General features: G+C 35.0%; 3 protein-coding genes across 7 annotated transcripts; all 3 read right to left on the bottom strand.

Moving 5' to 3' along the window:
* Positions 1-2,015: 2,015 nt before the first annotated feature.
* On the bottom strand, positions 2,016-7,497 carry LOC130715964 (uncharacterized). Its single transcript, XM_057566130.1, has 7 exons — positions 6,701-7,497; positions 6,181-6,255; positions 5,061-5,203; positions 3,807-4,984; positions 3,406-3,716; positions 2,902-3,323; positions 2,016-2,393 (listed from the first exon to the last, which is right to left on the bottom strand). Exons 4-6 carry the CDS (start codon positions 4,721-4,723, stop codon positions 2,905-2,907), a joined length of 1,647 nt encoding a protein of 548 aa, XP_057422113.1. The 5' UTR covers positions 4,724-4,984; positions 5,061-5,203; positions 6,181-6,255; positions 6,701-7,497; the 3' UTR covers positions 2,016-2,393; positions 2,902-2,904.
* A 1,550-nt stretch (positions 7,498-9,047) lies between these two features.
* On the bottom strand, positions 9,048-17,406 carry LOC130714898 (folate transporter 1, chloroplastic). Of its 5 annotated transcripts, none has more exons than XM_057564872.1 (10): positions 17,129-17,406; positions 16,451-16,527; positions 15,827-15,920; positions 15,288-15,381; positions 14,030-14,103; positions 12,697-12,810; positions 11,714-11,785; positions 11,531-11,551; positions 11,354-11,421; positions 9,050-9,472 (listed from the first exon to the last, which is right to left on the bottom strand). In XM_057564872.1, exons 1-10 carry the CDS (start codon positions 17,330-17,332, stop codon positions 9,343-9,345), a joined length of 948 nt encoding a protein of 315 aa, XP_057420855.1. In that variant the 5' UTR covers positions 17,333-17,406; the 3' UTR covers positions 9,050-9,342. The 5 variants fall into 5 exon arrangements, with proteins under 5 accessions (XP_057420859.1, XP_057420855.1, XP_057420857.1 ...); XM_057564874.1 differs by having other exon boundaries at positions 12,697-12,807; XM_057564873.1 differs by lacking the exon at positions 14,030-14,103 and adding an exon at positions 14,507-14,580 and having other exon boundaries at positions 9,051-9,472.
* Positions 17,407-22,344: 4,938 nt separating this feature from the next.
* On the bottom strand, positions 22,345-23,116 carry LOC130715647 (non-specific lipid transfer protein GPI-anchored 15-like). Its single transcript, XM_057565765.1, has 2 exons — positions 22,743-23,116; positions 22,345-22,560 (listed from the first exon to the last, which is right to left on the bottom strand). Exons 1-2 carry the CDS (start codon positions 23,065-23,067, stop codon positions 22,514-22,516), a joined length of 372 nt encoding a protein of 123 aa, XP_057421748.1. The 5' UTR covers positions 23,068-23,116; the 3' UTR covers positions 22,345-22,513.
* Between the last annotated feature and the right edge of the window lie 2,171 nt (positions 23,117-25,287).

Raw genomic sequence — 25,287 nt, 5'->3', positions numbered from 1 at the left:
TCATGAACCAATACACCACACCAATTAGGGTTGCACATTCTGCATAAGACAAATGAGTTTTTGTTTTTTAAATTGGAACCTGAAAAGAGAAATAAAACCTCTGAATGAATAGAGCATGAATTGAGAAACAAATTCTCATTCATTTTGTTTTGAATTGATTTTCCTCATTCTCGTCAACGACAGTAGGATTTGCTTTGCCCCCACTCACTACCATTTTAGCAATGATACACATAATATACAACATCACTCTAGCCAATTTCAAATCATGGTGTGTGTTCAAAACACGTTAAACAAACAAGTTAGTAGATTGTCTAACTTAGTTGTTTAATGTGTTTTGAACAAGTTAGTAGATTGTCCATTTCAAAAAAAAAATAGTAGATAGTTGTTTAATGTGTTTTGAACAAGTTAGTAGATTGTCCATTTCAAAAAAAAAAATAGTAGATTGTCAAATGGTTCAGGAGAAACATCTTTGTTCTAAGAAAATATCGTCAACATTTTCAACATATATATGTATTTTTCATAACGACTATTGAAGTTGATGACATATGTACAAATCTATCGAAACAGCTACTATAGTTTTTGCAATAAATGTTGACATACGTTTTTTTCCAACGATAAAATATTTTTGTTGTTACTTGTAGTTGTCTTGCATTTTGTCAAAAACAATCTGATGTCGAAGCAGATGTTGTAACATCGTGCCTGTGACATTTGTCCCTGCGGAGTTGCTGTGTGTTGCATGTTTGTTCTGGAAGCTTTGAATTGTTTTACGTGATCAACAAGGGTTCAAACCGTTACTCTGCCTCTTTCCTCTCCCTCACTTATGAAACTTTAACTTCCTCTATCTCTCTCTCTTTATCTCCCTCATATGTTCCTAAACTCAGAAGCCATGAAGCTTTCCTCCTATGGCAGCCACCATCACCTTAAACATCACCAAATCTGTCCTCTTCGAATCCTATCTAAAACCTGCCCAAATCTCTCTAAAAACTTGATAATCACGTTTCTGGAAGCCCAAGGATCAATTCTGGAAAGTTTGGAATTATTCTGGGTTGATTTGGGCCAAATCTGGGTTCAATCTTCATCATGTTCAAATCTGTCCCTCTTAGAAGCTCCCCGAAAACTCGACCAAAGCTCTCTAAAAACTCAATCTTCATGTTTCCGGATGTCCAAATATGGGATCTGGAAATTCTGGCGAAGTTCTGGGCTCGTTTGGGCTGTTTCTGGGTTTTTGTTCTTCGATGTTCATCATGTTCTTCCTCACCACCGTGCAGTCCAGATCCCGGCGAGAATCATCAACTTAAAACATGTTTTTCTCCCTCGTCCGATCTCCGATTGAGACGATTCCAAAGCTTACGTTTTTCTGAAAGAGAGGAGAATCCAACCATGTTCCCATCTCTGATCTCCGCCGCACATCCGCCGCCTCCGGACATCTTCTCCGGCGAGTCCTTCGCCGGAAAATTTCTGAATTTTCTAGAACTTGTATTTTGTAAGTTCTTGACCTTCTGAGCTCATTTCTAACCTCTTATTGTTCATTTGATGATAAAAAACGTGACTTATCTTACTCAGAATTCGTTCCTTTAGATTTTGAAGAAAAAGACTCAATTTCCTCCTTCACGGCCTCACCATTCGATTTGCACATACATGTCACAGTTCGCACAAGCATGTGCATCATTAAACTTGGGGAAAACCCTTGCGGCCCAATCACTAAGAATACCTAAACCCAAATTTTTCAAAGGACCCTACTTTCTCCAAGGAAAGTGAGGTACCAGAAAATAAAAAGGGTTTTCCCAAAATTTTTAATGGAGGACATAGATGCCCAGGTTCAGGTTCAACCCCGGGATGGGGCGCAGGTTGTACAGGAGTAGCTGGCCGAGGATCATGTGCTTGATGATGTGGTTCATACTATAATCATCTTCTTTTCACATAATTCCATCAAGCAATTTTCTTCCATTATTCCCTTTTCCTTTCTCTGTTTCTTCCTGTCTAATCTTAAATCATCTAACTAATGACTAGAAATCTTTGGAACCCCCTTTTTGCAATACAATTTTCATGAAGCAAAAATAAACATTAAATTTTTAGCTATATGTACCTCGTGTAACCAGAAATTGCTGAATTAAATCACAGGCCATTAGAGGCCACAACAAATGATACTTGTTCAAGAGGCTATAACAAACCATAATTGTTCAAATGGGTCAACAGAGACCCAATAACACACAGTTCACAAATTTGAAAAGTTCCAACAGCACAGACAGAGACAATTCCCCCAACTTAGAATCCACCACAAAGACGCAGCACAAGGTGAAGGCTGGACTCCTTCTGAATGTTGTAGTCAGCAATGTCTTGTCTTGAATCTTTGCCTTCACATTGTCAAGGGGCATCTTGAACCAGCACCACCCCTTAAACAGAAAACAAAACAAATTAGAAAAAATACGCTTCAAATCAGAATTATAATTATAAGAGAAAATACCCTTTATCGCAGTATGACAGTATGACAGTGCAGACTTCCAAAATTTATTTCCAATATTTAACCATGGCATGTATTTAGCTTCCATGATTACTTTGCTGATTTGTTGAGAATTGGAAAAGATCAAGATAGATTTGATGTGTTGTGATTAGGAAAGTTGTTTATTGTTTATTGTTTATTGGAAAAGATTAAGCGCTCAAATCATATGCTTCATGTGTTGTAATTAGGAAAGTTGTTTATTGTTTTTGTTTGCTTGTGATGATGGTTGCTTGACCTTAACACAGCTAGAAATTTAATTTAATCACATTCACATGCAAACTAACAACTAATTCTCTATATTTTCCTTTTCCTATGGTTAGTTGCTAAACGATTGATTGGAAATTTCCTGATTAAGTTAAAAAATGACTCAAATGATATGCTCATATGTGAAAATGCTTTACTTATTATGACTTCTTCACACGCTTCTTCCTCTTTGCTGGTTGTGAAGACTTCATTTCCTCTTTAATCTTCTTGTCTGTAAGTTCAAACGCTGAAGGATCACGAGTCAAGGATCCTATTGCTCGACCCTTGGGTTGTTTGCTCTCTTTCAACTTAGCAGTGCGGTTGGACTTTATCCGAAGCTCAGGAGTACATAGTGTACTCCTTTCAGGACAATATATCGCTTGAAGCTTCCTCCTTACCATACTCTGCCCTCCAGTATCCAAAGAATGGAAATAACGTGTCAGTGCCTCAACTTCTGGGTGCATCTCTCCATGGTTTAGTCCGCAAATATCTGAGCTGCCAGTATCTGCAACAGGTACATGCTCCCAACTTAGGCTCTTCCAGAATGGATGAATGGCTTCGTACGGAATCCTCTCATAATCTGCAAGTTCACAGACATGTTACATTAAATCACAAATATAAATAATTGAAAGTAGTTGAGAGGAGAGTGGTTGACCGGTAACCTGCAAGTTGACAACCGCAAGGTAGTCCATGAGTCTCTCTCAATAAGCAATCGCATCTGCCGCCGCAGGCTCGCATTCTTGTCAGTTCAGCATCAATGAGTTTCAGGCATTTGATTGACATAAATCCCCTAATATTTGTGTAGAAAGGGGTCTTGAAAAGGTGATCAATTTTATTCATACTGCGCTCAAACGATGCTACTATCTCAGTGTGGCGATTGGTGGTCAAACTATGCGACGCATTCCATGATGTGGCCAGGTCACCCTTACTGTTCCGCAACATCAACTTCAAGTTGGCATGTGTACCTTCAGCCCTGCAAACCAACAACGCACATGTAAGAATTAATATTGTAATAATCTATGAAATGAAATACATATAACAAGTCATAACATAATTTTTGTACCTGTTACTTGTTGTTGTTCCAAAATGCATCACATGATTTGTCCATGCCTTGGCAAATTTCTGCTTGTGGACCAACCATGTAGTAGAACAATAAGTGGCAAATTTCAACTTGTGTTTATGCTTGCACATGTTAAACAATTCAATCCAATGAGCTTCAAATTCTGGAACTGTTGGAGCATCTACCAATTCGGCCCACTTGTCCATAACCTCTTGAGCAAAATCATCCGTGCCAACATACTCTTTGCACTTTGTCAAAACACACTTGTTGATGTGCCACAAGCATAGTAAATGGGTGGTGGTGGGAAGGCTTTGTGAAGCAGCACTCAATAAAGCAAGATCTCTATCCGTCACAATCACTCTAGGCAACCTGGATTGGTCGAAAATCAGAGACTTCATACACTTCAATGCCCAAATGTAGTCCTCTGTGGTCTCACTGCCAATGTAACAGAATGCTATTGAGTATGTTTTATCCGTGGAGGTCAGGCCAACAATCTCGAGCAAGGGTAGTTTGTATTTGCTGGTCTTGTATGTGCAATCCATGATCACTACATATGGGAATGTGTTGAAAAGTTTGACGGCATTCGGATGAGCCCAAAATATATCTCTAATCACTTCCGATCCGGGTTCATTTCGTTCGAAGTGAACATACTTCTCACCGTCCAACTTCTTCAGCAAGTATTGTATCTCTGTCAGTGACCCACGAACGGATTGTCTGAACCGCTTGCAAACACCATAAATTTGTTGGATGGTAGTCAAGTTTGAAGGATCTTTTTCCTTTAAGGACGCCAACATCTTTCTAGGTGGAACCCAAGTCTTAGCCTGATTTATCACGTCCTCCTTCGCCTCACTATTCAGTCTACCAGCGTAATTGTGGCCAACTAGTGACTCAGCTGCGAGATGGATGTGTCTACCGTCCATCACCTTCAACCATCAACCTTTATCATCTTTCGTACGTCATCCTTTTAGCCTAAAAGGACAACCTGTCTTTTGTGTTGACGTTCCTTCAACAAGATCCGGTTCTCTGTAGGGAATATACGCACCATGCTTCTCACACCCCAGAATGACATATTCTTTTCTTCCCTTCGCACCACTATCAGACTTTGTTGTCACCAAAACAAAATTATTTGCCATAGAAATGTCGCGAACCCATTTCATAAGATCATCTTTCAAAGGGAAACGCTGTTTCAGGATAAACAAGGCATAAGGCATAAAACAAGGCATAAACAAAGCATGCAAAAATTTGTGCAATGAGTACCTGATCAGTATGATACAAATGAGAGACATCTATAGATATAATCGGAGGTTCAGCTAGTGATGGTTGCTCCTCTGGATTATCATTTTCCAATCCAGCAGCATGTATCAATTGTGATTCACCAAAGAAAAAGGACTCTATCATCCCTGGAACAAAAACGGTAAATCAATAACCGACCCTATAACGGTAAATCAAATTCCGGTATAATAACGGTAAATCATAATCCGATACATTAACGGCAATTCATTTACCGATTCGATTCACGATTCAGCAGCCTAAATTACCAACTTAACTAACTAAACTAACTACTTAAACTAACAACTAACTACTTAAACTAACTATAAATAAAGTACTAAAGCTAACACCACTTACCAGAAGTTAAAAGCTTTCCCTTGGTGGTGGTGGTGGTGGTGGAAATGTGGAGATGGTGGTGGTGGTGGGAAGGTGAAATGTGAGGGAGGAGTGGAGTAATGGTAGAATAAGGTAGTTTGGGCGAGTTATGGGGGGCTGGTGGGGGTTGTTGGAGGGAGGAGTAATGGTGGAGGGGTTGGTGGAGGGGTTGGTAATGGTGAAAAGGTGATCAAACTGCCAGATTACCAATCGGTAAATGATATACCGATATCAATATAAGAATCGGTTAATGATTAACCGATATTGTTCTTCGTGTTCTGGGTAATAGGATAAAGGTGTTCATACTGAGGAACAATAATGGTAAATCATTTACCGATTGTTATTTTGACATCGGCAAATCATTTACCGATGGGTAGTTTTGGAATAAAAAAAAAATGCTGGGGCGCGTAGCCTAAAGGGTGGGGTGCCAAACCCAAATCCTGAAATCAAGCCTTGTTTTTTTCTGGTACCTCACTTTCCTCGGGAAAATTAGGATCCTATGAAAAATTTGGGTTGGTATTCTTAGGCTTTGTGCCAGAGATATATTTTTGATTTCACAAAAAATTTATTGAACTTTTCTATTTTCTATAAACATGCTTCTAAGAACACACGTTATATTAAAATAAGATCAAGTACTTGCTCAAAATTTGTCTAGTTTCATTTGATTTCACAATTATTAGTAAAATATTAACTAACACTTTCAAGTAGAAAGATTAAACATAATATAATTTACCTTATACTAATCAAGGAAATCACACTTGTGAGAAAATTTCCATAATCCCCCTTTTTAGTTGTTTCCTCTTGTACCCTGAAGCAAAGTACCAAAGATGACTCACCATGATAAATTTACAATGATATCCACGATCTATATCAGAATAATTAAAAATAATAAAAGAATTATTTCTGTTCATGTGACAATGAAACAAACAAGAATTAAATCTAGCCCAAATTAAGTTTTTGTAAATGTAAATTAAAGTGACATAATTTATGTTTAGATATATTTATTAAAATTTTGTTTGGGTAACTTTAACTACAAAGTGCTTTTGAGTATGAAACAAGACTCACTAATCAGTAATTAATCACTATCATGTTATAAAAAAAACAAAAAGAATAGTGGTTCATACTTTATACACACAAACAGTTATATATGCCGAAATTTTGAAATTGTAAAATTGCATGAATGAGTAGAGGAACAAAAAAAAATATTATTGCGAAGGACATGACAAAAATTGTGAGAAGGCAGAGAAAATGACCTGGGAAAGAAGCTGGATTAGAGGAGTGGCCGAGTGAGTCCACAGAGAGTGAAGAAGTTGGTTCTGAAGTAAAAGATGCATGTTGGTGTTGGAACCAATTGCACCTAACTAACTAACTTGTTTGAGACTTTGATCTACACGGAATGGTGCATGGAACAAGTTTATATAAATCAAATCAATGGGATGAGCTAGAGATAAGCCTGCCACTCCACAGCAAAAGGATAAGGAAGAAATCCCACCACCCACTCACATTGGCCGAATCCCCTGACCACTCTGCCTTTCGCTGCGCACAGTTGATGGATGGATGCATCAACCAGATTTGAAAGACATGACAATGCAGGAAGGAAAAGTGCAGCAGGGAAAGGACTGGAAATTAATGTGCTTGTGTGTTTGGTAAGTTAACCCATAAAAATTGAATAAAAGGGAAAACCATACGCTCAGAGAGTGGTTTCAGAAATTAATGTCCTTGCTTTTGATGCACATATTTAGTGCTTCTGGATCGAAAATTGTTTTTGGGACATATGAGGGGTGAGCATCAAACCTTCACCGACCCGTATCCGAGGAACCCAACACTGAAATGAAGCATTCGGGCAGACTTTGACAGGTATTCGGGTTAAAAGTTGAAAGAAATCGAATTGAAGCAGTTTGGTTCGGGCGGGTGCGGGTTGTGTAAAAAAAAAATCGTTGAAACCCGCACCCGACCGAGTGGTAACTAATACAGTGGGTAGAGAGTGGGTTCCAGCTCATAGTCTTAGCCTGCTGCTGTCACTTCTTCAGTCTGTTCAACTGGTATAGGTTGTACTCATAGCCTGTTTAAAGTCTCACTTGTCACGTGCTTCTCTCTTTTTTTGTGAATCTTTTAAAGTGAATTGAAAGCTGTAGCATGTAGGATAAGATTTACAACTATGTGATAAAGTCACACCAAAAATCCACACGTATACACAATTTCACAAAAAAGCAACAACAACACATAAGCTCTTCATTCCTTCTCTTTCTCTCTAACACTATGTTTGGTTGTGAAAAGAGAGATAGAGAAGAGAGAGTAGAAAAAAGAGAAGTTGAGTAGATAGAAATAGGTGAGAGATAGAGTGGATTTATTGGGTTACTGTTCCTTTTCTCTCCAATTTGGAGAGACCCCATTTTTTGGTGGGTCCCACATCAAAAGTCTCCTCCCTCCTCCTTCCTCTCCCACACCAAACAAGGGTGGTTCTCCTTTCCTCCCTCTATCTCTCTTCCTCTCATCTCTCTCTACTCTAACTCTCCACAACCAAACAAAGCATAAACACTCCCTCAATAATTTATTCATTTAGGTCCAATTTGGAAGAGCTTATTTGAGCTTATCTAACAGCATAAGCTCTAACGCCAGTGTTTGGGAGGGCTTATGCAAACAGCTTATGGCCTGCCATAAGCTATTTTCAACTTATTTTTAATTTATTTCAATAAATTTTAAAAAATAGCTTATGAATAAGCGCTTATGTTAGAAGCATTTATGACCATAAATGCTTAATTAAACTGTTTTTCCAAACGGGGCCTTAGTCACCTCTTACCTACAGCTTATGCTAACGCCTAACGCACTTCACAACCGCAACATCATGTAGGTGACACCGTGAAGGAGTGCGACCACCGCAAAGAAGAGAAGGGTCTTCCGCCGCATGATCTTGTCCACAGTGGTGTTCCTCTTCATCGTGCTGCTCACGATCCTCCTTATATGGTCACGATCCCTACAATATCGTTGTCTTCCACTTACGATTCCCTCTGCTCGCTGATTCCCTCTGCTCGCCTTAACTTCCTGGGCTTTCTATTCTCTTTCTCCCTCCAGATTCAACAGTGACACAAACCGCCTGAACCCGCCCGACAAAACCGCCGTCCGATGAAACCGCCACCCGAAGTAACCGAAAAGGAAAACGGTCGGGATCGGTGTGTATATGGTTGTCTTCAGTTTATTACGGTTCTCCTTTTTGTCACCCGAACCCGCCTGTAACCGCCCGTTGCTCACCTCACATATCCACTTCATAGACTTCAATAATATATCTATTTATTTTTACTCTCTAATGATAAAATAATAATTCATACATAAAATAAATAATATTTTTCCTTACAGTCTTAATTTGTTTGGGATAATCGGTTCTTTCCAACAAAGAGTTTTCTTGTAGTTCAATCTTGTAACCTTTGGAGATTTAGTTTGTCCGACTAACCAACATGTTATTGATATAAAATAAATATATTATAACAAATAAATTATTCTTAAATATATATACATATATATATATATGTGAATAATAAAATAGTAATGAGTTAATGGTCAAATTAATCCTTGATTTTGTAAGCGAGTTTGATTTTAGTCCTTCGGTGTAAAAATGACGTTTAATAACAATAAAAAATAGTCAGCAATTATAAAAATAACTATCTCTAAATTACATTTTTTCCGCCTAGGGATTGCATCCATATGGCAAAGGCAAGCATTCTTCTATCTCCCGGAATTGCATCCATATAGCTAGATTACATCTTGAGGAGAATCCCATCAATAAAAATTAAAGTGACAGGATAAATGAACAAGTTCCCAATACAACAAATATCAAATCAGAGAGTAATTACCAAAATTGAGAAAAAAAAAAATCATAAGGTAAAAGAAAAATAAATGGTCATTCCTTTCTAGCTAATTTCAGTAATTTTAGAACATTTTCATAAACAATAAATGTTATCGAAGAAGCAGGAGCATTTTTTAAGAGGTTCGGGGTAATTCCCTTGTAAAAACCACGAACACCTTCAAATCTGCAAGAATAGAACAAAATATATAATGGACATTGGACAAAAAGTTGACTCAATTTGAAATGACCAAGAGCATATCAATTTGAATACACACAGAAGTAATTGTGTGTTTGTGGAATATATATCAATTTAAATACACATTAATTTGAATACACTGTACTGATTAGGTAGAATTATGTAATTGTTTCTCTTCGGTGTTTATAATTCTCCTAGTCCACATTGTATGGAGAGAATCAAACAATTATATGCTCTCTCATTTTACTTTTTCTATCCTATTGGAACATCAACATGGTCTCAAGAATCTAAAAAGAAGCAACCCTAATCAATACTTGCCCGGACCTTTTGCCGGAAAAATGTGTATCATTTCCAGTTTCTGCTTTCCTCCCGTGTCATCCCTTGCAATGTGTCCAGACAACTATTCTTGCCCAAACCACCAAAGTTCAACTCATTGGCAGTAGCTGATCTATCCACTGACAGAGTTTCAGCCTCAACTGCTAGTCACGCGCTCCCATGCGCCAAATTTCTCCAGCTACGTGTCCCTACTCGCCTGCATAACCTAGCGCGCAAGACAGTGCTTGGAGCCACCTCCCGTGTTGTCGATTGTTGCATTTGATCACCAGCCTCAACTCTTCTCCAGTTTGACCTTGTTAGGTCATTTAATAATTCGAAGTCGTGTATATGTTCGAGACATGGTTTGAACCTTTTTCTCTCTCTTTCTTGTCCACTAACCCAAGGCTGATTTTGGAAACTCCAATGACCCATATATTGGTCTCGTTGCAACACTAGCTACCTGTGTTGATTTCGTGAAGTCGTTTGAAGAGCTACCCGTCTATTGGTTTAAACTTTGAAGAGCATCAGACCTCACATCCCACTATTAAACCAGCAGCCTACAATGATTTCTTTGAAGTGTTTTTTAAGAAGCATTAGGCCTTAAGTTCAAGACACATACTAGTAATACCTTTGCTTGTATCTCCTAGCTCTCTTCTGTTGGTCCTTGGGTTCTAGTTTTGGTGTCACCAACCATATCTCTGATAATAAATCTTATTTCGGTACACTTCCTACCTTTAGTTATTTGCTCAAACTTACCTTAGCTAATGGTTCCTAAACACAAACCAAAAGGGTATCTATCCTCTCTCCTCAGTTGATTTTGACTAATACAACTAATGCAACTTTGGTAGAGTGTAGACTCTCCTATAAATCCAAATCCTACATCTGCACCAACCCCACCTCCTAGTCATAACCTTCTAATTGCAATCTGAAAAGGTACTCATCGGATCAGAATCCGTTATTTTAAGCTTATCATCATGTCGTCTCGATTGCATTTTGCTTGTCTTTATTCCTTGTTTCCTTTGTTTAGTCCCTGATAGCAGGAGATGCCCTATCCATCCTGAGTGGTTACAACAAGCTATGATTGATGAGATGTGTGTATTTAAAGACCTTGTTTCTCTTTCTTGAGAAAAATCTGTTGTAGGTTCTCGGTGGATTTCTAAATGAAGGTTGGTGAAACTATTTAGCTTAAGGCTCGTCCGGTGAGCAAAGGATATATCATATACATAAACACAGGTAGCTCTTGTATGGATTATGATTTATGATTGATTGGAAGCTATAACAGATTTTTATTGAAAAATTCAATAACTATGAGAGCTTACAAGACCAGAGCGAAATATATGAAGCTAGTGAGTATAAGCACATTGTATTGATTAGGTAGAATCAAGTAATTAGTACTCTTCAGTATATATATTTTAGCTCTCGTTTTTCCAAGGATTAAGCAATGAAATGATGTTAATAATCAATTACATTTATGATTCCTAGTCCATTATCCCCTTTCCTTCTTAGTCCATTAAAGATAAAAAAAATAAAATCTGGATGGGTTTTAACATGTACCGTGCAGTTTCTTTCACAACATGCCAACTGTCGATATATCTTGGAACCCCATCACCACCAGGTCTTTGCTGCAGAGAGAAAGATGTGTTAGTCAAGTTCTGAGAAAGATGCACAGTTAAAATAAAAACAGTATTTAGAAATGATGATATCCCTATCCTTCTAATCAGATTTTTGCACCTGCAATCGAGACCGTATAACCTGAAAACAAAAACAAAAACGAATAAGAAAAGGCCCATATGACTCATGAGGAAGCAACTTCTTCTATGACTGATAAATCATATTCATATTCATATTCATATTCAAGGACACTAGAGTCCAGATCCTTCTCTAGTCAAAGGATAGGGGGGAAGACAGTTCTACCTGAAATGGATAGCTTAGAAGTATCGCAGCAATCTTCGATGATGCTCCAAGAACAGCATAATCAACAGAATTCTGGGGGAAATAATAAAATATCAAAACACAAAGATAAGTCTTGGCTGAAAAAATCCTTTAGTGCTGGCATAGTCATAAAGCTTGTGGCAAATTAATATGCAATATGCATAAAGCTATGTTGCTCTCAATTAAAGTGTCCTTGAATTCAAGATAGCCATTTGAACAAAACCTTAAAATCTGAAGTAATAAATGGTATATATTGCAGTGCATTGGTTTGAAATAATTAAGCATTTGCTAATTGTTTTGATGCATGGATGAATGAGCCAATATGTGATGCAATAACATTCTTCTAGGACAACAAAGCATTTTCCCACTAGGTGGAGTAAGCTACGTGGATCAAATGATGACATCGTAGATGACAAACCTTTAAATCCAAATACTTCCTACAGGTTTTACTTCAGTTTTTCTCAACCACCAACTACCTCTAACTATTAGACTACCCTACATCTGATGCACTTTCCTTATCAGGGTTTCAATAAGTCTTCTCAGCACATGCTTAAGCCTCAAACCACCTAAAAATTAATAACATAACACCACAGTTCGGACTGCAGTCTCATATCAACTTATCAAGCAACCATTCAGGCATGCAACTAATATCAGCTAAAATCTAACATAAAAAGGGGCAGCCAGGTGCAAAAAGCTCCCGCATGCGCGGGTCCGGGAAGGGTTCCAACCATGACCAATACAATTTAGGATCTACTCAAAATTATAAGCATCCACTATCCACATACATGCAACAACCATCGGGTCATGCATCACTGCTATAAAAATCTGAAGCAATGACGTGTAGGAGCAAGAACTCAGAGCCATACAAGTGGTCAAAAAGGTCAAACCATCAAATAATCATTTAAGAAAAGTAAATAGTCCCATACATAAGAAAAGTTAAATGGGTTCAAGGTCCATGTACTTACCAACAGTTGATCAGGGTTTTCACGGTGTACTGTACTTCCCCTACTCTTCAAATCAACAAAAATATTACGAAGCTCCTCGTATGCTGTGAACTGAATAGCACCATGAGAGACCTGCTGAAGGACACAAATTTGAGTAAGCTCACTATAATTACAATAATATATAATATATTAATTACTTAATATAGCCATCAAAGTTTTAAATCGCTCTTTCCATACCTAAGAAAGTAGCAACCTGATAATAGCATCAGGAGATATAAATAAACTATATAAGCTTAATAAGTAACCAAGTTTTAAGTTTAAAACCATTCCAGCCAAGTTTTCTAGAAGTGCTTTATGTAACCATTTAGTCCAATGTAATGAAATGATTTTGTTGAGTAATTTGGGAATTTTATGCAAAGAATGTTTTCAATTTGAAAAACAATAGAGCAGAGGAATTGTTAGTTCAGTAAACATATGGTTGACAGAAGAATTTCTCCTTGAATATAGTTAAGCACTCTCTGGTTAAATGTTCCCAAGTTATAAATATTTTGAACAATGATTACTAAAATTTTCCCAAAACTTTCTTATGATGATAATGTTCTCAACAGTTAATTTTTTGGGCTTTACTAAATTTCACCAATGTTCAGAGTAATATAATATGAAGATTAAGAAAAATGTATGCACCTGAATTGTAATTCGGGACAGGACAGTTGCAACTAGCTACCTTAAACTACAACTATCAAAAGCATCACACAGATTCCTCGGTGCAACTGCCATTAAGTTACAACAGAATATGTTTGTGGTGTGATCATCATTCATCACATAACATGATCACTACAACACAATGGCACCATATTTAAACATATCAACCATATCTTCAAGGTCAATCAAAACAAAATCTAGAAATCATTTTAATGCTCTGTAATCTTTAATTCTTTATTATATATTATATTTTTGGTCCAGTATGAAAATTTGAACATTAACTAATCACATGCACTTCTTTAGTGATCCCCACCCCACTAGATGGTTTCAAAGTTCAACCTCTGGAACAATGCACTTATTGTCAGAATACCATATCTCACAATGAAAAAGATTCCAAATTCATTCCTCATTTTTCATTCTTTGTCTGAATAACTCAAATCATGGAACAAAATAGAAAAAGAGTTCAGTGGCGCAATGTTCATTGTATATTGGAAAAGAAAGACTGGAAGGGATTTATTTATCTTAACATTTTTAGGGGTGGTGAATAAGAAGTTTATCTTTATTTAAGAACATTTCCACATATTATATTTAATCTTTTTAATTAAACCTTTAAGTGTCAAGATTTACAAACAAAATAAGAGAAGCAACATACCAGAAATAGACCAGGAACAAGCCCTCGGTAAAGTGCACTAAATCCTTCTTCCCTCATTATGGTCCTAAATGCATCTGATATTTAATTTTAACAGATAAAAAGATTTCATGACTGGTTAGGAAATCGTATAATGATGTATAACCACAATAAACACTATAGGCTAACATGCTAGAGATTGTGAGGAAATCACATGGCAATCAACTTCTGTCAGTAACTTGAAAGTTAACAGCAATTAATTGGAAGGATCTATTATGAAGTTTCTGATAGGATATGGATTTAATTAGTTGATTCAACAGTTCGTAGTAGCTAGTTGCAACTGGAGCAATGTTAACTATAGATTGGAATAGAAAGACATTTTACTTTTTCTTTTTGAACATAAGACCTCTATCTTTATAAGTCCACACATTATACTCAATGCTTGATTATAATTTTCAACTGCCAAGATTGACAGAAAATTATTAAGAGCTAGCAACCCACCAGGAATAGACTGGGAACAATTCCTCTGTAAAAAGCACTAAATCCTTCTTCCTTCATTATGGTCTTGAATGCATCTGATATTTGATTTTTATAGATATAAAATTTCATAACTGGTCAGCAATTCATATAATGAAAGATAAATATAAACAAAATATGCAGTGATTATCATGTTTTAGGTAGTTGAGAGAAACATGCCGACCCAGAACCCTGACCCCTGACCCCCGACCCCCCCCCCCCAAAAAAAAGAGAGTCAACTGATGTACCTGACTCTTGCATTTGAACTGATCACCCTTTCTCAAAACAAGTGATATAATCAATACATAGATTAAAGTTGAAAACTAATTTTCTTTTTCTAATATTTAACCAGTCTGAAAATCAATGCCATATGACATACAAACAATTCCCTGAAACAAATGGGATGAACATGTATGCTTAATGCTGGTCATCAATTAATGACTGAATGTTGATACTTTTACACATAATGATGAATATAGAATTTCTGCAACCATTTTTGGGTTAGGAGGATGAATGCTTCACCAAATACTATAACTCAAACAAAATAATGAAAATGAGCTATCTTTCAACTTCCAAATACTAATTTCAATAACAACATTGGGCAAGGTGACTTAGATTAAGGTAGTCTATGTGTGGAAGATAAAAATTAAGCTATAAATAATATCTAACATCTACAGCAGAACTACAAATGAACATGAATACTATGAAAAGTCAACCCCCAAAGTGAATGGCCAAGAATAAAGTTAACGTTAGATGGAGAGCAGACCATAAAGCCCAGAGTATGGTCGTGTCTGATGAAGAGGAGTCTGAAGCTGCAATCTTGTCTTCACTAGCCAAACAGGATTTGTGCACAAGGAAACCTGACAAAAGGCAATGGAACTAAAATAACTGAAGGTTCAGTTTTGGCAAAATATGTTTGGTAGGTTTTGGAATCCTAAACATCCAACTATGAAAGGTCAGCAATATCTCGAAGATATGCACAAAAATAAAAAAATAGTAAACTTAACTATGTTAGCTTCATTCTCACACACAACAATTTTCGTTGGCAAATCCATCCAAATACAGTTTACCAAAAGTACTTCCATGTATCACCACTCATCACTCGTTGAGCCCACGAGAGAAACAAATTAAAAAATGGAAAGCCTCAGGAGATGCTGAAACTCACCTCCAAGTTTCATAAACACATAACAACAAATGCTAGCAGGATTGAACATTTTAAAACAACCCAAATATCTTACTAAGAATTATACATGTTATACTAACAATTATAGATTTGGCCTCTTAATAATGGAATTTCACACTCACAATAGCTCCTGCTTCGGCAGCCGAGGCAAGATGAAGACCCGGGGTCAACTTTTCCTCTCTATTCCTAGCATATCTTTGTTTAGCTTTGTCATAGCTACAATTGTAAAATAGTTTGGTTGATTAGTTGGGTCTTCTAGGAAAGCAATCAGATGGACTGGTGAAAAATCAAACAATAATAACAAATAATTCAAATCTGGGAGAAAAATAAACATAAAGAACTCAAGTATAGTGGGAGGGGGGAAGAATCCTTTGCCATACCATAAAGAACAAGTGATTTTTCTACAGTTGTTTGGTTTTAAACAACAATACTAGGTTCTGTACAACGGTCCTATCTTACAAGCACAGATGTTGAAAGCCGTTCTTAATTACTAATGAAGAGTGAGTACCGTCACCAAGCATGTTTTACATAGAGTAAAATAATTCTTCTTCCAACATTATCTACTGTAGACAAGGAGATATTGACATATTGATTCAGCCCTGACTAAGAAAAAGAAGTTAGATATGTTGAGCTTGTGTGAGTGTGTGTGTGACTGTGTGCATGTGTGTTTGTGTGTGTGTCTGTTAAAGAGTGAGAGAAGTCGACTAAATACAATAAAGTTCTCACTGTTGTAAGTTGGTACTTACAAAAAGAAATATAAACCCCATGAAATGGTTGACCCAAGAACCCCAGGAAGAAAGCCAGCATATAATCCTCTCAATCCCTGAAAGATAAAGCATGATACATAAGAAGCATGGTATGACACATATGAAGTACCTAAATAAAAAGTTTTTCTCCTATTGCAATTTGCAACAGATGTCAAGTGATCAAGACCAAACCCATCAATTATAAGTGGAAGCAAAGGAAACATGGTATGCACTGATTTCACTCTGAGAGACCCCAATAAGCTCTAAAATCTGGGAACATCAAGCTATACGAGTGGAAAAACAGGGCATTGAATGATGAGAGTAACAATATGTACAACATATAGCAGAGTTTGATCCTTAAGATCAGGAACCAGATACAATGAAAGTTGAAAGGATACGAGTTAGTTAGTGATGTCAATAGCCCGCCATTGCGGCGCAATAGCGTTAGAGCGTAGCACCCTGTTATTTGCCGCTATTGCGCGCCACAATAGGGCTCGCAATAGCATTTTTTGGGCTTTCCGCTACGCTACGCTATCCGTCATTAACAACCCTGAGTCTTAGTTTTACAAATCAAAAAGTTCAAGATCACAAGGGAAATTGAAAATTTCAAAATTATGCTGACAGTTTCATAGCAATCGAAGGTAACTAAATTTACAGCAATCGAAGGAAAACACAAACCTCGGAGCGAGCAATGGAGAAAATGGCGTGAGCGGTGTTGTTGTATCTGGGGAGATGAGAGACTCGACCATCGTTAACTTGGAATCTAGTTCGGACAACATCGAGGGGATGCATGACGGCGACGGTGGCGAATCCAGCGGCGGCGCCGGCGGTGGCGGTCTCCCATTGCCACTTGTCGCGCTTAGGCGATTCTGTCGTCGACATGGAGGAGTGAATGAATGTATGTATTTGCGTTTCAGAGGGAAAACACTTCCCAGAAGTCCAGAACAAAGGCTGCGTTTCTCTCAAGCTTTGGAAAAGAAAATTATTTATTTACAACTATATTATTTATTGCCAAAAAAAATTTTAAATTCATTTATTTAGATGAGTTTTTTTATTTTTAGAATATCGAAAGATAAATTACACTCTTCATATCCCTGGATCTTTCCCTCTCCATGTAAAGTATCAAAATAGTTCTTCTGACGGTTTGAGAGATTACCGCAAAACGGATATATCTCCCAACAAATGGTTTAAGCTTGCATACCTTTAGACCACATTTTGTTGTTAATATTTTAATTTAATTTACTATTATTCTAAATCAATCATTTATTTTAAAATTGCTACATAAATAGTAAAATATTACTAATTTAAATTTAAAATTCTAATTAAAAAAATTGAAGTGGATACATTAACTCTTGGGAATAATTTGAAGAAGATGGTCAAACACCAAAAAGATGGTGATCCTTTCAATAGATGCACATGCATTTACAAGATTTTAAGTGAACATAATACTGGATTGTTTAAGAGCAGCTCTCAACTGCCTCAACATCACTCCCTAAAGTGAAGGTAACATCTTTTCAAGACCGTGGGGTAATGGCAAGAAGAATTATTGGACATGTTCTCCTTCAAGGGTTGAAAACAAATGCGCTGAAAAGAATAAAAAAAATGAGCTAACACATGATGAAAAAATATATATATATTTCGAACTTCGTTCATAAAGAGGTACTCAAGCATCTCCGCTCCAATTTATCTATAATAGTTAATCTTACTCTTAAATATGCTAAGAGAATATTCCTCTTAACTCAAAATAAACCAATGTAAAAAAAGAAAAAAGATGTCAAGCTATTTTAACTTTGTTTTGATAGTTTCATTAATATTTTATTTTATTTGAAAACCAATATTGTTAAAATAATTTAAACGTATAGCAATTTTTTAATTCATTTATGTTATGAAGTATATTAAATGTGAAACTTTGTCATGAGCATGATGAGTTCAGTAGCATTTTCCTCCCTGATTTGCATGATGGAGACCGCGCTAGGATGAGGATGGGATGGAAGTCACCCCAACAAGACTATTTGAAGCTTAATGTGGATGGAAGCTATTGGGATGGTGACAACAAAATGGGTGGTGGGGGCCTGCTGAGAGACAGCAAGGAAATTGGGTGTTGGGTTTATGAGACATTAAACATGGGGTAATTCGTTTCTCGCAGAAGCAAAAGCCCTTCGAGATGGATTAGTTGTTGCTTGGAACCAGGGCGTGAGGAAACTGTGTGTGAAACAGATTGTAAGGAGCTCACCATTGCTCTTGCAGACACAAACCGAGTGGTGCTCCAGGATCAGGCTTTGGTCCTTCAAGACATCCTGGGTCTGTTTGATCGTCATTGTTAGTTGGGTGCCACGAGAGAACAACACAGTGGCAGATTGGCTCGCGAGGCAAAGTTATCAGAGTCGGGTGCTTTATCTCACTTTGGTATCTTCCCCTTATCCTGATCTCCAAGTCCTTCAAGTGTTTGGTAGTTTTGTACTTTTCCGATGTATAAAAAAAATACTTATATTTTCACAATGATATCGACTATGAATAATAAAATAAGACTAACTACTAGTCATGTTTGCTTGCTACTTTTATTCAATTTCTAAAGAGAGATTTTTTTATAACTAACGAAGAATTGTTGATAAAAATACTGTTGAATTGTTGCTCTTCCAAATTGTTCACTAATCACTAAATAGTTTCGTTTTTTCCAATTGGTGTTAAGTTTATGATGTTTAAAAAAGGAGAGGGAAGGGAGTGAATTAATTTTGTCTTAACAGGGAAAAAACCACTAAATTTCTTTGCAATTAATAAAAAAATATAAACGTTGCTACCAAAACAAATTACCCATATTTTATATCTTAAAAAAAACCCATATTTTATAGGGATCTCATATTTATTTAAGCATTGAAAATATATAGATAGGAAACTAAGATAAAATTATTAAAGGTAGTGCAATTATTCCTAAACCTAAAATAGGCAAATCACATAATGGAACATCCATTTGCGTTTTCTTCATTGAAAGTATTTGCAACCCCTTGTAGATTATATTCTTGATATCCTGGTTGAGGGGAGTATGAATGATGATATTGTGAAGATGTTCCTTCTTGAGAATGGTATGAAGAGTATCCATCTTGATGATAGTATGGATATGGTTGAGGATAGTAGGAAGAACTTCCTTCTTGAGGATATGGATATGGTTGAGGATAGTAGGAAGAACTTCCTTCTTGAGGATAGTGTGGTTGAGGATAGTATGAATGAGTTTCTTCTTGAGGATAGTATGAATGAGTTTCTTCTTGAGGATAGTATGAATAGTTTCCTTCTTGAGGATAGTGTGGTTGAGGATAGTATGAAGAGCCCCCTTGAGGATAGTATGAAAAGCTTCCTTCTTGAGGGTCTTCTTGAGGATAGTGTGAAGAATTTCCTTCCTGAGGATAACTTGTTGGTGGATTGTACGAAGAGCCCATTCCCTGAGGGTGTTCTTCTTCTTGAGCATGGGAAGGTGCAGATCTTCTTCCTCTGTGTTCTCTATGACGATGGCGACGACGTGTAGTCACTTGAGTAGAAGCATCTCTAGTTCCAAAGTCCTGTGGTGTAACTTGAGTAGAAGCATCCCTATACGAAACTTGAGTAGAAGCATCCCTAGTTCCAACATCCTCATCCTCTTCCTCTGATGAAACTTGAGTAGAAGCATCCCTATATGAAACTTGAGTAGAAGAACTAGCACCATTTTTCTTTCCAAATTTGAAGAATTTTTTAATCTTTGATTTTGCTCCCATCTTGTATGATTGAATTCTACATGAATAAACAAATTTAATTATCCATAAGTAAGAAGACCATCAAGTAATGCAACATGTACAACTTAACACAAATAGTACTACTAAATTATAAATAGACTTGATGAAAAATAATATTCAAACATGTTGTATATACTTGTTTTTGTTTTTAAAGCAAAAGGTTTAATTTATTTGATACGAATAAGCATGAGAACAAACTCTCCCATGTGAATAAACGAGACCCAAAAAACTCAACCACATCAAAGAACACAAACAATTATCCCAACCTTTTAAACACCCCACAGAGTTGCATACACCACGTTTATAACAAAAAAAAATGTAATACCACCAGTAAACAAAAACATACAAAGGACCCAGCAAGCTCTCAGAAAGTACAAATGTGCAAAAACAAACAATAAGCTATCAAAAATTTACTCAATAGGATAAACACCTAAATCTCTTCTCCTTCTTTTGGTATATGACCCGGTTTTTTTCTTCCTCACACTATGTATTGCACACTTCTTTGCTTGACACAATTTATAGCACTCTTATAAAAAAAATTGATATCGTGATCAATCTATAAAAAATTTGTCTTAAATTACTATAATTAAATTATATGTACACAATTTATAGCATCATAATAAAAAAATAAAAAAAATCATGGTCAATTTAAAAGATTTTATCTTAAATTACTATAATTAATGATATGAGAAGAAGTTTATGATACAAAATCATGTTCATCTATTATATATATTTTAACAAAAGACTATGATTTATTTCTTTTATATTTTTCTTCAAAAAAAATTAAAATCAATATTTTTCTTCAAAAAAATTTTGAGTTAGTATCTTTCTTTAATTTCTCCCTCATTAAATTTTAGGTAAACATAAAAACGTGAATGTAGAATTTATTTTCAAATGTAAAAAATAAAATATAGAATCAATTTTTAATCATTTGTTGTTGAAATTTTTAATTTTTTTTTTGTATTTATAGTTTAAATTATGATATAAATTTTAAGAATATTTTTTCGCGGATGTCTATTTTAATCATATGGAATTTGAATATTTACCAATCTTTTTTATTTTATAGTTACAATCTGTACAATTTTTTTATGTTTTACGAACAGATTTTTTTAATCATATATAAATTTTTTATTTTAAATTTTAAATTATAGTTGTAAATTTCACCTTTTCTACTTTGTTTTATATGATAGTATTTGTAACAAAAGTTAAATCTATTTGAACTACTACAGAATATAAACGTATAAAAAATTTAAACAAATAAGAAATTAGAAATTAATAAAAACATGACATAATAAAAAAAAATATGTGATACTATGCAATATAAAAATATTTTTAAAATAAATTAATTCTTCTAAATTTTGAAAATAATATAAACTTTAATCTAAAGATTCAAAACAAATGTGAATTTCCTTAAGGGATTTCGCCTAGGCTTCTGGCCCGGGTTCGATCCCCTCTGAGGTAAAAAATAATACATTCATGGACATCACTACCGTATCCCGAGCCAGATTAGTCACGTGGCACTCATTTCCCCCGTTGAGACTATTGGGCAAAGGACCAAAAAATAAACAAGTCATCGACATATATATTTTTCTTTAAAAAAAAAGACATATATTTTTCTCAATTTTGATGTGGGAGAGAAGCGTAATTATAAGTATGTAAATTATTTTAAGAAAACAAATCATAGCCTTTGAGTCAAAATATAATAGACGAACATGATTCAATGTCTAATTAAACTTTTACACCTTGGTGTCAATTGACCCCATCTCATAATTAAATTACAATTATTTCATTTTTTTAGTCTAAGACTCTAATAAGGGCATGAATACCATATTTTATCTTAAACTACTATAATCAAATTAACACAATTTGAACTAAGTAGAGGTTACCAAATTGTGAATGGCTTCAATGTGAACTTATAAGCGAGTGGTCCCTGAGAAAGAACTACTAGAATACTCATTTCTGTAACAAACTGAGAAATCAAGGAACAGATCCAAACACACACACACGAAGCTACTGGATTGTTTATGGCGATTTCATTAAAAATATCAAGATGAAGAATGATATTTGGCTACAAAAATATATCAAATAAAACAAACCAATAATATAAAAGAGAAAGAAACACTGAAATCAAACTAGTCTTTAATTAGCGTTGAATTTATTTAAAACTCAAACTAGACATAATAAACCATAGGAAGAAAAAAAAAAATAAAGACGCATGTCATGTATACATAGTGATGACATAGTTATTAATATAGGTGGATATCAAGTTCAAAAAAGTTTCATGCGCCTTGGATGTTGTAGTTTATGCCACTGGAGGTGAAGGTGGAGGTGATGGAGGGACGATATAACCTAAATAAGCGAGATCATTGTTAGTATCAAAGGCATCAGTAGTGAAAACATATATACAACAAAGAAAAATAAGAAAAAAATTCAACAATCTAACACACATATGTTATTAGTCCCTTGTTAGAAGGAGAAACAACATATTCACATAAATATATGGTACCAAATAAGATGAGTTGAATTCTTACTTCCACACTTGGTTCCAGAAGGAACTTCGACTCCACAAGTCTTGGCAACATAGACAGCTTTCTCCATGCTAATCTGACTCGCAATCGGCGGGGTAATATGTTTGCAGAGGCAAGGGATATCAACATCTTTTAAAGTCTCACAACAAGCGCTTGATGGTGGAATTTTCGTCCCTTCTTTTTTAACAAAATTTGCACATTGAGTCACTATGGCAGTTAAGTTGCCTTTGCATACAAGCTGAGCTGAGATGCCTGGAACCTTTTCTAAAACTAGGATGGTTGAAGCAAGCACCAACATTGCAAAGGCTAGATCTCTAATTGTCATCATGATGGCCAATATGATTCTTGATAAGAAATATGATGGAAAATGTTATGATAGCAATATAGAGTTGAGGAACTATTATATAAAAGAACGATGAGAGGGGTAAGGTATTAGTTTAGACAAAAATCATTAATGATGTTGGATTATTAATCAAAGGTTATATATATTTATTAATGTGATTAATTACTTTAGTTGACATTTTTTCATATGCATTAAGTCAAGAAATTAATAAGGAATCCTTATTCTACACTCTTGCGAGATTTACGCGACCAAATTTATATTAGTCTTCCTTTATATATGTCTGTTTAAGATTTTGGTCAAATATAAAATTTAAGACTTTTGTTTCTATTCAAAATACTAATTAATTTCCCATAATATCTTCTACCAATATTTATTTCACAATTTTATGGTTTGTCTGTAAATAGTTAATAATATCTCTCTCTATATATATATGTGATGTATCTTATTTTTCTTTTTTGGTCTTGACTAAGGTATCCCCACAACCGACAATCGTGAGACTAATCACCCGCCACACGGTCAGTGCACTAAGCGGTAAGGGGCTGGCCAAATGGGATGTATCTTATGATAACAATACTTTTGTATGAGAAAATAAAAATAATCATGACCATTATATTTAATCATGAATGATCAAGATTAAAACAATTTAATAAATATGGAAAAATGTCAACTAAGTAATTAAATCTCAAAAAAAAAGCATAATAAAATTGATAAAAAATAGTGACTTGAATAAGTATTAAATATATATACCTAATTTTATAATATTTAAATATTTTAAATAAAAATTAATATTTAATACACTAGTAAATCGAAGCATTGAATTCTATATTTAAGTAAAATTGACTTGGACAACCATTAAATTCTATATTTAATGCACTAATAAATAAATACTCCCTCCGTTCCAGAAAGTTTGTAGTTTAAGGTTGTGACACAAAGAGTAAGAAAACAATTATTGATAGTATAATTTGACTAGATTGCCCTTATTTAATCTTACTAGTATGATGTGCAACTATTAAATTATACTTAGATAGAGAAAAATGTAATTAATAGAGAATAATTGTGGTTGGTTAATATGAAAGGTGATAAGTGAGAGAAAATATATTAAATGAGGGTATATGTGGAAAAAATTAGCAAAAAATGCATTGGTTTTCTAAAACAACAAACATTTTGGGATATTGAAAAATGGTGCAAAACAACAAACTTTCTGGAACGGAGGGAGTATCGTACATAAAATTGGTAAATGAAAGTGACTTGAATAAGTATTAAATATACTAGTATTATAATAATATTTATATATTGTAAATAAAAAACATATTTAATGCTCTAATAAATTGAAGCATTGAATTCTTTAGGTAAAGTTGACTTGGACAAGCATTAAATTCTATATTTAAGCATTCAATTCTATATTTTTGTGCATACAGTATCATCTAGGGGAGGCAACCTTGTTGAGTCGGAAACATCCACATCATGTAGAGCTAATCGTAACAGAGGTATTTTTTTTTCCATTCATAAGACTTGAACCCGAGATTTTACTTAGGGGGAATCAAGTATATACCACTTGAACTAACCACTCATTTGTCATTTAAACCTATTATGATTGACTTTAAAATTTAAAAAATATAAAGTTATTCGTCTATCTAATAAATAGAAAAGTTTAAGTGAAATTATATAATTAAGAAACTCTAAAAATTAATTCTCTTTAAAAAAGAACAATTATTTCAACATACTATAATAATCAAAATTAAGTAAACTTGGACTCAAAATTACAATAATATTTTTTGAAATGAAATAAATAATTTTTTAAGCGTTTTGGACCGGTCACCAGTCTTGTTCCTTGGCGGAACTGTTGAACCAACCGATCCATTTATAAATACCATGCTCATGAATTTGAGCTTTCTAATGCTAGTTGTAATGTTTAATTTTTAAATATTTATATTTTAATTACCATTTTGTCTTTCACTAAAGCTAATTTTTTAGAAGGTATTTATTTTTAGATAGGTTCTGGGTTTTCTAAATGGTTTTGAATTTTTTTTATTTTTGTCATAGGAATTTTTTAGTTTTGCATGAGGTAGGTTCTGGAAATTTTGAAGATAGGTTCTGGGTTTTCAAAATGGAGAAAGAAACCTTTTTGAATTTTCTTTCTTTAAAATTCTGGGTTTTGATCCGGGTTCTTCATTTTCATGATCAAGGGAAGAGTTATGAAGATGC

Source organism: Lotus japonicus, chromosome 4, assembly GCF_012489685.1.
Source record: "Lotus japonicus ecotype B-129 chromosome 4, LjGifu_v1.2".
NCBI lineage: Eukaryota > Viridiplantae > Streptophyta > Magnoliopsida > Fabales > Fabaceae > Lotus > Lotus japonicus.
This window is presented reverse-complemented; position numbering and strand designations above follow the sequence as displayed.